The following is a 16,386-nucleotide window of genomic DNA, read 5'->3' as shown; positions in this document are numbered from 1 at the left end:
CTCACATGGAAGCCATGAAATATTCTTGTAGTAATTTAAGTTAATTATGCCATGTAATAAAATAGTCAGTTTATGTATGCCATGTTCATGTAGTACCTAGATCATGTATGCCATTTTCATATAGTGATTAAATCTTATATGCTATGTAATATCATGAAATATTTAGATCAAGTATGTGAGGTAACATTCATATAGAACTCAGATCATGTATGCCATGGAATGTTTATGTTTAGATCATATTGGGCCACGTACAAAGATATGCCATGTACAAAGATATGCCATGTTCTGCTATGTCATTTGCAAGTATATGCCATGCTAGAAAAGTTCATGATATTAAATAAGTTCTCATGCATTAAGAAAGATAAGATATTTAAGGGTGATACAGACCTAAGCGTTTTCACATCAAGTTATGATAAGACGGTGCCACGAACCTAAACGTGATTTACCATATGTTAAGTGAAATACGGACCTAAGCGTGTTTCACTTCAAGTTATGTTAAGGATGACACGGACCTAAGCGTGTTCATCACAAGTTATGTTAAGGATGACACAGACCTAAGCGTGTTCATCACAAGATATGTTAAGGATGACACAGACCTTAGCATGTTCATCACAAGTTATGTTAAGGATGACACAGACCTAAGAGTATTCACCACAAGTTATGTTATGCAATGCCACGGACTCAAGCGTGGTTAACCTTATGTCAAGTGAAACACGGACTCAAGCATGTTTCATTCCATGTTATGACAAGTTATGAGGTGTCACAGACTCAAGCGTGGTTCACCATATAATGAGTAAAAGACAAGTTAAACAAGTATTTTATGCATTCGTGTTATATGTTTGTCATGATTATGTATATTTTCATGATTATGTATATTTTCACTTATGTTGATGGTGAATTAGCATGCTATAAGAATAATTATTGGAAGAGGAGAATCCGTGAAAGGTGGATTTGCTAGTGGGTTGACTATAGGAGATTGAATATATGTATGCGTGGTTGGTGGAGAAGAATTAAGTGGAGGTAAAATGGAAGGAAGATTTGTGGGATTGGAGAAATTGGTGCGATCTAAAAGGCATGAAGAAGAATCAGATTCTAGTGGTTGAAGAGAAGTAGGTCCTAAAATATTGGGATTGGGATTAATGTTTGATGGAGGAGAAAAATGAGGGGCTGATTCGTCTGAAAAATGAGGGCCTGATGAATCCGAATTATTGGGCAATAAAATCAAATCATTGGCAGGAAAGAAAATAGGAGTAGGACTATCAACGTGAGAATCTGCTTCCTTTGGTGGAGTGAGGCGTGATTTATTCTGCGTTAGAAACAATCTCTCATATAAAAAACAACATGTCGTGACAAGTAAGTTCTTTTGAAAATAGGGTCAAAACAACGATATCCTCTATGATTAGAATAGTAACCCATGAAGATACATTGCTTACTACGGAAAGCAAGTTTATGATTATTGTATGGATGAAGAAGAGGATAACAAGCACAACCAAAGGATCGTAAGGAAGAATAATCGGGTGGCCTTTTAAACATGAGACTAGATGAGACTGTATGGAGACTCATTTTTTAGAAGAGGAGTTGGCAACCGATTAATGAGAAAAATTGCGGTGGAAAATGCATCAATCCAAAATATTTTAGGAAGATTAGCTTGGGCTAATAAAGACAATCCAATTTCCATAATATGACGATGTTTTCTTTTCACCACTCCGTTTTGTTGAAAGGTGTATGGACAACTTAGACGGTGTAGAATCCCATTTGAATTTAAAAAAGAAAGAAATTGTTGTGAAGTGTATTCCTCACCATTATCGAATTGGAATTGTTTCATTTTGCACGAGAAGAGATTCTCAACCAACAATTTAAATTTTAAAACAAGGAAACACATCAGATTTATTTGAAATAAGATACATCCATGTAAATCTCAAATAGTCATCAATAAAAATAACATAGTACCGACAACCACTTAGAGATGAAACATGAGAAACCCATACATCGGAATGGACTAATTCCAAAGGACTAACCGACATTCTATGAGACTAAGTAAATGGCAATTGTTTACTCTTTCCTAATTGACAAGAAGGACAAACAAACTCTTGAGTCCAAGAACCCACAACAGGAAGCTTGAAAGATGATAAAATATGCTTGGTCACTTGTGAATAAGGGTGCCCAAGTCGAGCATGCTAAACATCAAGAGAAGTTTTAATGCCTAAAAGAATCACACTTGCACGACATGTGTTTTGAGAAACTTGATCCAGAGAAATAGGATAGAGACCACCTTCACTTGTCCCCTCCAGAAGCGTTTATCCCGTTGTTTTGTCCTTTTCACAATAATGAGAGTCGGTTAGAATGAAAAAGCTGTTGTATTTATTTATAATGGACTAGTATTATAATTTAATTATTAAGCCCATAATGAGATGTGCTATTTTATAGACACATTGAGGTCCCTACTCTCACCCCACTTAAATAAAACTAGCTCATTGAGTTCTATGTGTGTTCTGCTGGCCCTTTCTCTTCTCTTTGGCAAATAAGGGGGCTCAGGGCACGAAGAGAGACACATAGACATAAGGGGCAGAGAGTAGTATTGCTCCATAGAAACAAACTTCTATTCTCTTTTGCAAGAACTCTAAAGTTCTATGAAAAATCCATCACAAGTAATTGAAGGTACGTTTTCATGTTAACTTTCTTCACAGATTTGACAAGAGATCTTGGTGATCTCGGATTTGTTCAAAATCCAACAAGTGGTATCAGAGCAAACTTGTCAGATTTGTGATGAAATAAGTTTATGTTTTGTGAAATACATTTTTTTAAAGATCCTCACTTATATCGCTGCAATGTTGGCGCTTTACAATATTTCTCCTTAACAAGACCAGATATTTCCTTTGCCGTTAACAAAGTTTGTCAATTCATGCATCATCCCTCAATTTCTCATTGGACGGCAGCCAAATGAATCCTGCGGTATCTCAAGAATATAATTGATCATGGTCTCCTTCTACGCCGTGGGTCCACATCTCAACTCTCTATCTATTCCGATGCCAATTGGGCTGGCTGTGCTAATGATCGCAAATCCATAGGTGCCTACTGTGTCTTCCTCGGCCCTAATCTTATCTCTTGGAGCTCCAAGAAACAACCTACAGTTGCTAGGTCTAGTACTAAGGCCGAATACAAAGCTGTCGCTAATGTCACTGTTGAGTCAATTTGGGTTCAATCTCTCCTTCGTGAGATGGGCATCTCTCTCTCTCATCCACCCACTCTTTTGTGTGATAATGTGGGTGCTACTTATATCACGGCAAATCCGGTGTTTCATGCCTACATGAAGCATATTGAAATAGACTATCATTTTGTTCGAGAACAAGTTCAATGCAAGGCTTTAGATGTTCGCTTCATCTCCAGCAAGGATCAGCTTGCTGATGTCCTTACAAAGCCGTTGTCCTCTCAACGCTTCAACTTTCTCAAGAGCAAGCTCAATGTTCTTCTAGTACTGTTCAGCTTGAGGGGGGATATTGAACACTCATCAAAAGGATCGTGATCTTAACAATATTATCTAGACTTGTGTAACCACATATCTCATACTTATCCTATGTAATCTCTTGTAACAAACCTTTTCTATATAAATTATATACGGCAGCCACTCTACACATTGTAGAAATGATTTTACCATATTTTATCTCTTTAGGTTGATTCTCATTATATACAGAGTTTACATTACAGAGTTTGGAAGGTAAAAGCCACACAAGGAAATAAAGCAGTACAAGGAAATAAAATCAGACAGCAAGGAAAGGTAGCCGAATATACAAGAATCAATGAAAAGAATGAAGGAACAATTCATGTAATATCACGCCATGAATGCGTGTCCAGAGGAGGGCTTTTACTCTTCTCACTAACAGATACAAGCCTGTTACAAGTTCAGTTTTTGACAATGTTGATGAAGAAGCAAAGGAGAATATGCTTTGGGGTCATAGTGAAAGACTAACCATTGCTTTTGCTCTTATTAACACTGGTCCAGGGACCATCATTAGGATCATGACTAAAAACCTTCGCATATGTGGGGATTGCCACACGGTGACAAAATTAATTTCTAAGATCACATGTCGAGAAATTATTATGCGAGATATCCATAGGTTTCACCACTTTAAAGATGGAATCTGTTCATGCGGTGATTATTGGTGAGTTATACTTAAACTAGGATATAATTGCACATTTAATACAGAAATAGTAAATTCGGAGATTTTATTTGAACATCAGATACTCAAGAAGTTTTTCAACTGATTCTTTGACTTTTGAGTATTTCCCATTTGGATGTGTTCTCACTTAAACATAGAAAAGATCTTGTCTATCAAATTAGCAAGTGCACCACCGACACTCATATCTGTTTCTTTGTCCCATGGGAAAGGCTCCGTTGGTTCGGTTGCTTCTAGCATATATTCAATTGTCATCTTTGGCTTAGACCGTTCCAATGGACCTATGTGATGGTTATACTTTCCTTGGTCTGGACAGTAATCCTACAGGGGAAGAGAGAGAGAGAGCAGTTGATCATTTGAAATTCAAGAAGCATATTCTTTTTGAAGTACATAACAATTAATAGGATCATTGCCTTACCTGATCAGCATGCATCTTTTTCACAAATGTCTTGAATATATTGAAATTCGTTTTCTGCATAAGATCATCAGATAAACGAAGGTACGTCACCCCATACATCCTTAGTTTTGGTCTGCCCTCTTTGTTGACGCCATTAGGTCTAGCATTTAGAAGGATTTGATTATAACCATCACGATCATATCTTGAAAGAGCATTCTCTCCTGCAACGTCAATGTTCTCTCTCCAACCTGCACTCAGTACCTGCAAATGCATGTGCCACAGATCAACCGAGTGGATTTGTAATGACTTTATCCATTCACATTATTCTTCCAAAAGATGCATAATTAACGGAATCAATCTTTTTAGAGGTGACTGGAACCTCGATGAGAAGCAAACTTGGGAGGTTGGAAGAGCTCTCTCTCTCTCTCTCTCTCTCTCTCTCTCTCTCTCTCTCTCTCTCTCTCACACACACACACAGAGGAACTGTTTCCCCTAATATATAATAGTCAAAAACAAAAGGGAAAAAAAGGAACATCAAATTTATTGATGTTATTAAAAAAGACATTCAAAATGAAAATCTTCTACAAATCCACCACACGAAAAAGCATATCTCAATAAGAAATTGATAAACATGACATTAGATCTTAAAAATAGAATCAGGAAATAAGTCTTACCTGCTGAACGAGTTCCTGAGGTCCGCATTTGGCATCAGCACTTTGTTCAGTGTCCCTCATCTCAAGACATGTGAAATTCAGAATGCCATAATGCCTGGACAGCATCCTTGCTATAGGTCGGTATCCATCTCTATCTTTTAAGTTGTAGTATCCTGCAGTAAGCTCTGCAGCATGATTATCTGCTTTATACCACCAGTGGATTCCGGAGACCTGATTTCAAAATGATGTATGAGTTTTTTGTGGATGGAAACTAGAAGATGGTTAGTACTGTTAGTATGCGACGCTTATAATGTAATGAGATATTATACTTTGGCTGCTAACTTGACTTTACAGCCCATAAAAGCTTTATTTGCTTCATCCAGGATCTGGTCACCATGGCACAGTAACTTGTTAGAATACCATGTCAAGAAGAACTTCCCTTTCTCAGTGAGGTATGTACCATTTGATCCAAAGAACTCTGTAGATTCGGGAGTGTCGTTGTACGTCCCCGCATTATCTGGCAATTCCCACTCGGGATGACCTTCACTTGTTGCAACTTCTTTGAATTCTGCCTTGAGATATTTGTCATAGCACTGCAGCAGTTAACAAGTAGTGTGTGGTCTTAGTGATGAAAATATCCTTTTAAAAAAAACGAAACTAAAACCTATTTCTAGAGGAATTTTCCTGAGGCAGCCAAGTACAAAAGACCACTCTCACCTGAAATTCTCCAATGCCCGGGAAGACCCATCCTTGATTTCGTGGATAAGAGGGATACCTTAACTCCCCCGCGGGGCCAAGTCCCACTTCAATGTCTATTATAAATCCATCTTCTAAAAAAGCTGTCATGGTCTCTCTGAAGCTCTGCATGCAGTCGCTGTATATCTGTACAAATTAAAGTTAGTATGTAACAGATGATCATGTGATAGGTGGATTTCAGAACTAATCACAATCCAAATCAAGGTTGGCAATACTGGACTTGGTGAGGTCTGTCAATGGTTTTTCAATTGTATCTATTGGCCACTATAAAATCCAAGTTACACAAATACACCGGCAGGTTTCTACGTACGGGAGTGATACTTGTGTTGGATCGATGTACCATATCGACTATAACTTTTGAAGCAGGTCGGGAAAATCCAACGAATTTGGCATCAGAGGTCATAATCATCATCGTACTTGAACTAAGAAACTGGATTTGGATAACCCATCTAATCTTGGTTACATTACTTGATGTCGGGCAATCATTTGCTAGCGTTTACAGCAACCAGTTCAGTCATATATATTGCAGTTTCAGAGAGCACCCTTAGAAGAAGATATCACTACTAATTCCATGGTTTATCCAACAACATCATTGATTGAACCCATGACAAGATCACCAGAAAATGGATTTTGTTTTGCAATAAACCATGTTATTTGAATGCTAGTATATATGACCAATACCAGTACTTTTAGTACTTGGATCAGCAGCATGAGCCTAAATTACAGAATGAAGTTCTCACTAGACTTACCTCAACAGCAGTTCGTCCATAGAAAAGACGCCGGTTATCAACACCAAGACTGAGGTACTCCTTGTTCCTGTTACCAGTGCGATTGGTATAAAAGATATCGGGGTCTGATTCTCCAATGTCAAGTACCCACGGGGGAAGTGGGATGTTGACAACATCCCCTATGTTCCCTCCACATTGGTGGAAAGACATTATGGCTTGTAACTTCAACCCACATTCTCTAACAAGTTGAAACAAACTCCTATAAGCACTCCAATCGTACTGCTTAGGCCCTTGGGATTCTATGATCCCCCACCAGACATCTGTCATTACGCCATCCACACCAGCTGCTCGTAGCTCCTTGAGCTGTCTCTCAAGCCCGTCTTTGTCTTCTAAGACATTGTCAACTGTAACAACTCCCAACTGGTTGGAAAAAAGTCAGCAGTTAACTACCATCTTAGAATGCATAGATCAAATGCAAGTGGAGAGGATCGGTTTAATTGAAACTTACTGGGAGCATTACGAAGACTGGGACATAGTTTGCCAGCATCTTTTCATTGTAAGTGAGAGGTGTTTGAGCCTGCATTTTTTAGTACACAGAATGAAATGCTTCCACTTTAACTTCAGACCTACTTCCTTATATACGGAAAAAAAAAATGTCACTGTCTACTGTAGCGAGTAGTGCTACAATCACAAATGAATTATATATATAATCATACAAACTAATGTAATTTCATCTGATCCGTCAAATTTACTTTATAATAAAAATAACTTTATAATATAATAAATTACATAAATTTACATCAATTTATAAAATTATTTTTATATAATCATTTTGTAGTTAGAATATATCTCGTTACTATTTATATCTTGTTTGTTTATACAATACAGATGATATGAAATATTTGGTTAAAAGTTAAATAAATTATTATTATAATATAATTTTTAATATTATTTATTATATTTTATATAAAAATTATAATGATTATAGAAATAGATATAGTTTAAGTTTGATAATCAAACTTGGTCTCTTCTGGGCCAAGATTAGAACCGAATGGTTTATCTTTATCATGAGATCTACTTTCGGACCGCACTTTAAGGGCCAAGATGCCCCCAAGCCCTTTTGCTGAAGTGGGAGATAGCTGGCTAGATTCGTGCCAGTCTCATGTAAAGTTACCATCTGGCTACACACAAGTACAGCCAAATCGAATGAGACAGGATTATGGTCATTTTGGCTTATTTGAGCAACATGACCATTCTTGCCACTATAGTTTCCACAATGACAATGATGACCCCTGATGTGACAACTGTTTTATGCACGTTTGACAAGGCTATTGAATCCAAGTTGCGGCCGTCACCACAGCTTATGATATTTTAGATAGCCAGATATCATGGATGCCCAAGAAGTAATCAACTGACGTACCTCTTGTTCTGTGGCAGAAATCTCAGATGCCACAGCTTGAGAATTCCTCACGACACGACTCACACTAGAGGCGAGAGCATGCCTCAGTACTTGCCTCTTCAATTGCCTTGCTCCTCCTCGTGCACCTTTAGCCCGATTAGATGACGGCATTTCCCACTGAAAATGCTCATGGTGAAGCCACAGTATCTTACCAATTTCTCCTTGTGTTGACTGCAAAATGCTTGGCATCCTGACTATGGCTTATATCCTTTCCTTTCTTTGGTTATCACTCATGCGTTCAGCTGATCATGATATTGTGCTGATATATATATATATATATATATATAGTCGAGCAGCAGAGCAAAGATTGATAGAATGAATAAACTAGTGTCAGTGGAATTATGGAAGAAACATTTGCTTGCAAGAGAAGTAGAGTGGCTTGTAGGTTCGTATGTTTAATGGTTAGAGCATATATTCCTTGTGTGCTCTATAAGAGACTATGATAATGGTGTATATATCATCCTTGTGGAGTTTTAATGGAGTCCTCACGTTTGCATGCACCCTTTGAAGTGCAATCCCAAATCAAACTTTTCCTGGCCATGTTTCTTCTGCATTTTTTCTCTTATCCCAAGTCGCTTTCTTATATTTGGTCTTATTCGGAAGGGTCGGGCTTGCCTCCTGTTCTTTTTCCTGTGAAAAAGAATAGGAAATCTCCTGTTAAATAATTAATGGCCATGATTGGCTACTAATAAGCAATCATAACCCTCCAAATTCTTTCCTATTTTCTTTTCTCTCAATTTTGGTCAAATCAAAATCTTCCATACTGTCACTTATTAACTTTGATATATGAAGTGTCTAAGATATTTCATCCCCCTCTAACTTAAAAAATGGTATTTGCGATTTTAATTTTGGGACATGTAAATCTTACATTTTCTTTAAAAAAAAAAAAAAGATAAATTTGAGATTTATTTAAAAAATTAATTTTTAATTTTAAAACTTGTTTTTTTTTTAAAAAAAAATGTGAAATTTATGCACTCTAAAATATACCTAGCACTACTCATATAAATGTTTTGTCAAAATTTTCTTAAAAATAAGTTTAAAGATACCAATGAGAATACACTTGCATTTGTTAGGTTATTTATTACGTGCTGGTATATAATATATTATTTATTATAAATATTATAAAATCAAAAGATATAAATATATTTGATACAAGCTATTATATTTAATGAATAAATATGTTGAATAAATATTTAGAGGGGATGAAATGTGTTGGACATCTAAGAGATGAAAGTTATTAAGTGGGGTTACTAACAAACAATTGTGATCATTAATTCTTTAATAGGAGATGAGATGTCATGTTCTTTTGGCACAGGATGCAAGTCAAACCCTATTCGGAATGAGTAATACTACATACAGTCGTGGAGTGTGCAAACGTCGCACAATTGTTTTGAAAAAGAGTAAGGTCCATAATTAAAAAGTTAGTTTTTTTTTATGTGAATCTCATATTAATTCACTTTTTTTAAAAAGACTGCGCAGCGCTTGCACAACCACAATTGCAAATATCATTTCTCATTCAGAATTAACAAAAAGACATGATTTTTACGAGGCTCCACTAAACAAGTCTCATCCATGTTTTTAACATGTTTAAAAAAAAAACTATTTTTAATTAATGTGATCTATTTTTTACAAAGGATTTATATAATACTTATCTATTTAAGATTTTATCTAATATTTTTCCGCATTAAATATGAAAGAGAAATGATATTTAAAACATCAATAGAAAAGGAGAGCATAAAATTAACAACTATATATTAAGCTTACCCATTCGTAAGTTTTATCAACAGGCAAACAATTTAGGTTGGGTGAAGGCCCAGGCCCAGGCCCATACCACGCTTTAGCTTCTTTACTTGTATGAAGTTTTAGGGTTCAAAATTATTTGAGCTCGTTGAAGATCACCTTCTGAGAATTTTTTTTTTTTTTTTTCTTGGCAAGTTTACTTAAAAAAACATAAAGCTGGTACATAGTTGCTTATATATATACTAGTAGTAATAAAACGTCCAAGGGACGTTTGCCCAGTGGCGAGAGAATGTATATGTTAATTATATATATACATATATATATATATATATATATGGAAAGTAAATTAATATATACCAAAAACCAACACTACACCCCAAATTTAAAAGTAAAATAAATAAAAATAACCACAGCATTATAAGAATGCAATGCTTGACATCTCTTTATGACCATCATGTAATTTAAAAAAATTCTGGTTGCAGTTCGCATACGAGCACTGGATTGCAGTCCTAAATGAAACGGTGTGTTTTATTACTAAACACATCTTTTCATTACAAGAAAAGAACCCGTCTCCCCCTAGCTTAGGTCTTCTCTTCTGGCTCTAAGGGTTTCCTTCCTCTGAAGAAATCGCCTCCTCGAGCCCCATCATACCACCGTTGTCGCTGCCACCGCTAGCCATCACTAGAAACGTCGTCATTTGCTTCCTCATAGAAGACTATATTGCTAGTAAATCCCTTCTTTTCTCAGTGTTGTTAAATCCATTCCTCTAATTAAATCAAAATCATATCCATATCGAACTCTAATCCATTCTCAAATTTTTCATCCGTTTCGTTCGCGTGAGCTACAAGGTATAATGCTTGTTTTCTTTAGTTTTCGGCTTCATAAAATTCATGCTTGTTTTAGTTTTTTGGGTGATGAGATTTCTACAAAAATCATGATTAAATGCTTGTGATATTTTATGCTTTGTAAAATTGGGTGATGTGATTTATGCAAAATTCTTACTTAAATGCTTGTTTTAGTTTTATGCTTTGTAAAATTCATGCTTGTTTTAGTTTTCTGCGTGATGTGCAATTTCTACAAAATTCACACTTTTATTTGTATGTGATGTTTTTAGCTTTGTAAAATTTACTTGATGTGATTTCTACAAAATTTCTGATTTGTAAAATTGGGTAATGTGTTTGGACTTTCGAGCTCTAATTAAGCCGCGCCCTCTAGTCCTTGGTGGCATAATGTTGTCAAATATGGGCACCATAACACCATTAATCAGTTTTGTATATGCAAGAAAAGCAACTAGAAATAATGTCTAGACAGTGACAAAAAGCACTTGCACCACCAAAAGATTCAAAAGATAACTAATATGTGATACTCCCATCTAGTTTTATTTTTTATCATATTGGCAAAGCCAAGATGGAATTATTTTTTTATTGTATTTGTTGCTCCATTTTTATTTTCAGATGGGAAAGGGGTAGTTAAGACTTTTTTTGATCAATGAACAAGAATTCTATAGCTTAGCCTTACAATAAAAAATGTTAGTAACTACTTACAGTTGGTATCAGCCAGCTATAGTTAGAACGCTCGGTGGCAGAAGCTATTCAAATATAGGCACCATAACACCATTGATCAATTTTGTATATGTAGGCCAGTTTTGTATATCCAGGAAAAGCAACTAGAAATAATGTCTAGACAGTGACAAAAAGCACCAGCGCACCACCAAAAGATTCAAAAGATAACTAATATGTGATACTCTCATCTAGTTTTTTTTTTTTTTTTTTTTTTTTTTTTTTTTCATATTGGCAAAGCCAAGATGGAATTATTTCTTTATTGTATTTGTTTTTGTATTTGTTGCCCCATTTTTATTTTCAGATGGGAAAAGGGTAGTTAATACTTTTTTTTATCAATGAACAAGAATTCTATAAACTTAGCCTTACAATAAAAAATGTTAGTAACTTACAGTTGGTATCAGCCAGCTATAGTTAGAAGGTTCTCACTATATTGGTTGTTTTATGTAGTTTATTGACCTGTCAACATTGGTATTTTCTCTTTAACCTCCAAATTTTGCAATGCAGTCAGATTTTTAAAATTTTGATATGCAATGTCTTCATTGCATGCTTCATCATCTTCGAACACCCTTCCAAAATGTTTATGCGGAGAGATGGCACGTCTAAAATTGTCGAACACTCCTAGAAATCCAAGGCGACCTTTTTATTCATCTTCAAATTAAAATAGAGAGGTAAATACTAATTAGTTAGTCTTGTTTGTGCAACATTTTTTCAAACCTTGAACTTGGCATTTTAATTAGTTAGTCTTGTTTGCTGCAGGGAAGGCCATACTGCGAGTACTTTTTGTGAGCAAACATTGAAGTAGAAAATGAAGCAAAAGTTGTCTGCGAAAGAGAACGTGACCTCCAAGAGAGAAAAGAAGAACTCCAAAAGTAGGAAGATGAACTCCAAAAGTGGGAGGAAGAACTACAAAATGATCGGGGACTTACACACAAACGACCCTGCATGTATTGGGGACTTGCAATTTTAATATTTTGTTGTTGGATAGGATCAGGAACAATTACAGATTAAGTAATTGTGTATAAAAAATGTGTAATGTTGTTAAGTAGGTTGTAATAGATTGGTTTGCCACCTTTATCAATATTATACACAGGACAAACCAAGCAGTTGTGTATGAAACTCTTAGATTATGTGATATCCTATGTGAACTTTTTTTTTTTTATAAGTAATGATATCCTATGTGAACTTTATCAATATTGTTATGCTTTCAAACAAATACGATTGCTATGTATTCAATAGTAAAAATTCTTAAATGTCCATCCTGTAAAAATTTTAAAGAATCCATCTTATAATAATTTGAAAATGACCATCATGTAATATATTGAAAATGACCATCCTGTAATAACTTCATACTCATAAAATGGTTCAAATATCCAACGTTACAACAAAGTTTAAGGTTTACAAGAATATAAAATCACATCATATAGCTAATGAAAGGAAGAAGTTCTTAACATATTCAGTCAACTATTACAATTTATAACTTCTTCAAATCTCATTAAATAGTAAAATCAAGGGCCATGCATTTCAAAGTTCTTTCATCAATCATCAAGGGGGCCATGCATTTCGAAGTTCACCGAATCACCTGCAAGTAGTAAGAAATATTTAAAATCATGCAAACTATAGAACATTTGGAAAGAAGATAGATGCAATAGGGAATATTATTTAAATGCTTACCTGATAAATAACACTTTGTTGTGTAGTAGGCAGTTGCAATGGTACACTTTGTGGTGTACTATGCAGTATTACCGAATCAACGGGGTTTAATACATCCTGAGTATGTGATGTTGCCTACATTTGAATAAATAAATAAATAAATAAGTAGATTTAAATGCGTTAAAAATATATCAAAATCACTTTCTTTAAATCTTCTCACATTTTTTCTCTGTTGCTTACCATCAGCCTTTTTATTTTTGGTTTGCAACTTCTCTGTTGTAAGTTGTTTTCTCTTTGATGCGGCCTCCCTTTACCTCTGACAACATGAGAACTCAACACTTTCTTCGAACTTCCAGTTTCGACATGAATGAAAGTATGAGTGCTTTCAACTGTCGCCTGGGGCTTTAATTTAGTATAAGTTGAATTCATTGCCTTAAATTTCTCTGTCATGTCTAGGGAATTATTTTCGCTTTCACATGCATTTGTAGCTATTTCATAATATAATTTTATCAAATCAGAGTACCGAATAGCAGCTGGTTTACCACTTAAGTCATTGTAACTGCTTTGAATGAGAGCATATCTACGTTTAATATCCTTCCTCTACCTCTCCATAACATATTTTTCCGGCAACACTTGGAGATCCCTTGCGGCTAAAATTGAAAGAATGTGCCTACAAATAATACATCATATTTCAAATAGTCCGCACATGCACTTTACCTCACACTCATCTTTATTGAAGTACGCCTGCAAAGTTGACTTCTTGATGCTATCTTCAACTTCCCTTTGGTCAGTAGTTATATGTAAGACACCATCAGCCAAAACTGTATTAATTCTTGTCTTACAATCAGTCTTTGTTGTCGGGCGTGGTTTAGAAATGTTGGTAATACGTTTCCTTGCCTTACCACCACGAGCACAACCAAGTGTTATATATCTAACACTCCTATCATCTTCCCTTCTACTTCTTTGGGTCATTATGTCGAATCCAGCCTGTCTCCCATATTGCTTGTAGTAATAAATGAGTTCTTTCTCAGTTTTAAAGAACATTCCCGACGTTGGCTCTGAAACCCCATCATCATCATTTCCCGGTGTTGGTTCTGAAGCCCCATCATCATCATTTGCCAATGTTGGCTCTGAAACCCCATCATCATCATTTCTCAACGTTGGCTCTAAAACCACATCTCCATCATTTCCCAATGTTGGCTCTAAAACCACATCATCATCATTCTCCAGCATTACACCATGATTATCAGTCACTACCTCATCATTTCTCACATTTGGGGTATTCATATAATTACTGCTTTCTGAAAAAAATAGCGGTCGCCTAGTAGATGTGCATTCTTCCCCTTCCTCCATCAAGAGTTAATCTTGATATATTTAAAGCACAACATGAAAGTAAAAAAAAAAAAAAAATTAAATAAAGGCAATCTGAACATGATGTTTCTAACATAGGCAATATATACTCATTTTCATTCTCTTGGTGAAAAAACTTGCAGTAAAATTGAAAAGGACATGATGCATACAAGAGCAAGCACCAAACATCATACCCACATCATCAGTCATTATACCCACATGAGAAATCAAAATCAAGTTGAAGTTCAATTCAATCTAATCGGCCATTCTTAACAGCTTCTACCATGATTTCTGGATAATTTAGTTCATTATCTCTTAGCTGCTTATAGTTTATTTGCAATATGATAAACATTTTGAGGCATATGTTATCCTGTTGTGTAGCTGGCACTTTTATGGAAGTAAGGGCATACTAAAAATACTTTATATGCTATGCAAACCTGAAAAATAAAAAAATATAAACTTAAATAAATTTAAAATATACTGGAGGTCCTTTAGGCTATTCTTGATGTACTATCACTCATAAAATTATATTAATTCATATTAGAGTCAAACTTTCAAATTAACTAAAAACAATAAAATGATTGATCAGCCATTTGGACATGGCCCAAGCAAACACCCCAAGGCCCCAAATAACAACTAACAAGATGAGCCATCATGGTCCAATAGCACTATCCAAAATCCAATCATTCAGTGCTTGATAAATTATATATAGGAAACACAACCAACTACATAAATACAATTCAAATATTGCATGGCTTGAGGACCCCTAATTTCTCTTTTTAGTTTCCGCAAGTAAGAAATCAATGGCCATGAAAGTCAGGGAAAACATGTCCAAGTTTTGCAAAAATTACTTTATTTGCAACAAATACAAGACCGGGAAGGTTCTCAAGGTTTGAATTAAAATGTTTGAATTGGCCTGAGGCCTCTCTACAAATACCTCTGTACATATTTACCACAGTAATATTATTCTCTGTCTTACCATTTAGTATCCAAAGCCACGTTAACTACAAATATTAATAGAGCCAGAAAATCGATTGTAAGAAGAGAAATCAGTGTGCAAATAAAGTTCCCATAAAATCCATTGCAAGCAGGGAAATCAGTGTGCAAATAGAGTCAGAAAATCCATTGCAAGTAGAGAAATCAGTGTGCAAATAGAGCTAGAAAATCAATTGCAAGTAGAGAAATCAGTGTGCAAATAGAGCCAAAAAATCCATTGCAAGCAGAGAAATTAGTGGCAACTACAAAGAAAATAGACCGAAAGAAAGAATGAAAATCCTCTTCGGCAGGAAAAATTACCAAGAACGTTGTCAGCAGTCGATGGTGGAGAAGGTCGTTCCGTCAATGGTGGAGGAGAGGGTCGTTCAGGTCGAGGGGCATGCAAGGCACGCCAGAGGGAAAAACACAGAGGGGGAAAAATTGCTTGCTTTGCTTCAGATTTAGGTTGAAGGAAGGGTAATGTAGTCAATTTACACTTTAAAATGGGGATGATTTGGTCATTTTATGTTTTTTTTTTTTCTTGGCAAGTTTACTAAAAAAAACATAAAGCTAGTACATAATTGCTTATATATATACTAGTAGTAATAAAACGTCCAAGGGATGTTTGCCTAGTGGCGAGAGAATGTATATGTTAATTATATATATACATATATATATATATATATATATATATATATGTATGTATGTATGTATGTATGGAAAGTAAATTAATATATACAAAAAACCAACACTACACCCAAAAATTAAAAAAAAAAAAAAAAACCACTGCATTATAAGAATGCAATGCTTGACATCTCTTTATGACCATCATGTAAATTAAATCGTGGATGATGCATATATATTGTGATCAAGCAACGTGTGACAAGTACATATTAATTTGAACATTTCATACCTAGAATTCATTTTTTTAATCATGTCAT

General features: G+C 35.2%; 1 protein-coding gene across 1 annotated transcript; it reads right to left on the bottom strand.

Annotated features, from left to right (window-relative positions):
- Positions 1-4,199: 4,199 nt before the first annotated feature.
- Positions 4,200-8,603, bottom strand: LOC122303848 (beta-amylase-like). Its single transcript, XM_043115834.1, has 8 exons — positions 8,130-8,603; positions 7,218-7,286; positions 6,731-7,129; positions 5,943-6,107; positions 5,555-5,818; positions 5,247-5,456; positions 4,594-4,833; positions 4,200-4,496 (listed from the first exon to the last, which is right to left on the bottom strand). The coding sequence occupies exons 1-8, from the start codon at positions 8,355-8,357 to the stop codon at positions 4,302-4,304; spliced, it is 1,770 nt and encodes a 589-aa protein (XP_042971768.1). The 5' UTR covers positions 8,358-8,603; the 3' UTR covers positions 4,200-4,301.
- Positions 8,604-16,386: the final 7,783 nt, after the last annotated feature.

Source organism: Carya illinoinensis, chromosome 3 (assembly GCF_018687715.1).
Source record: "Carya illinoinensis cultivar Pawnee chromosome 3, C.illinoinensisPawnee_v1, whole genome shotgun sequence".
Classification (NCBI taxonomy): domain Eukaryota; kingdom Viridiplantae; phylum Streptophyta; class Magnoliopsida; order Fagales; family Juglandaceae; genus Carya; species Carya illinoinensis.
This window is presented reverse-complemented; position numbering and strand designations above follow the sequence as displayed.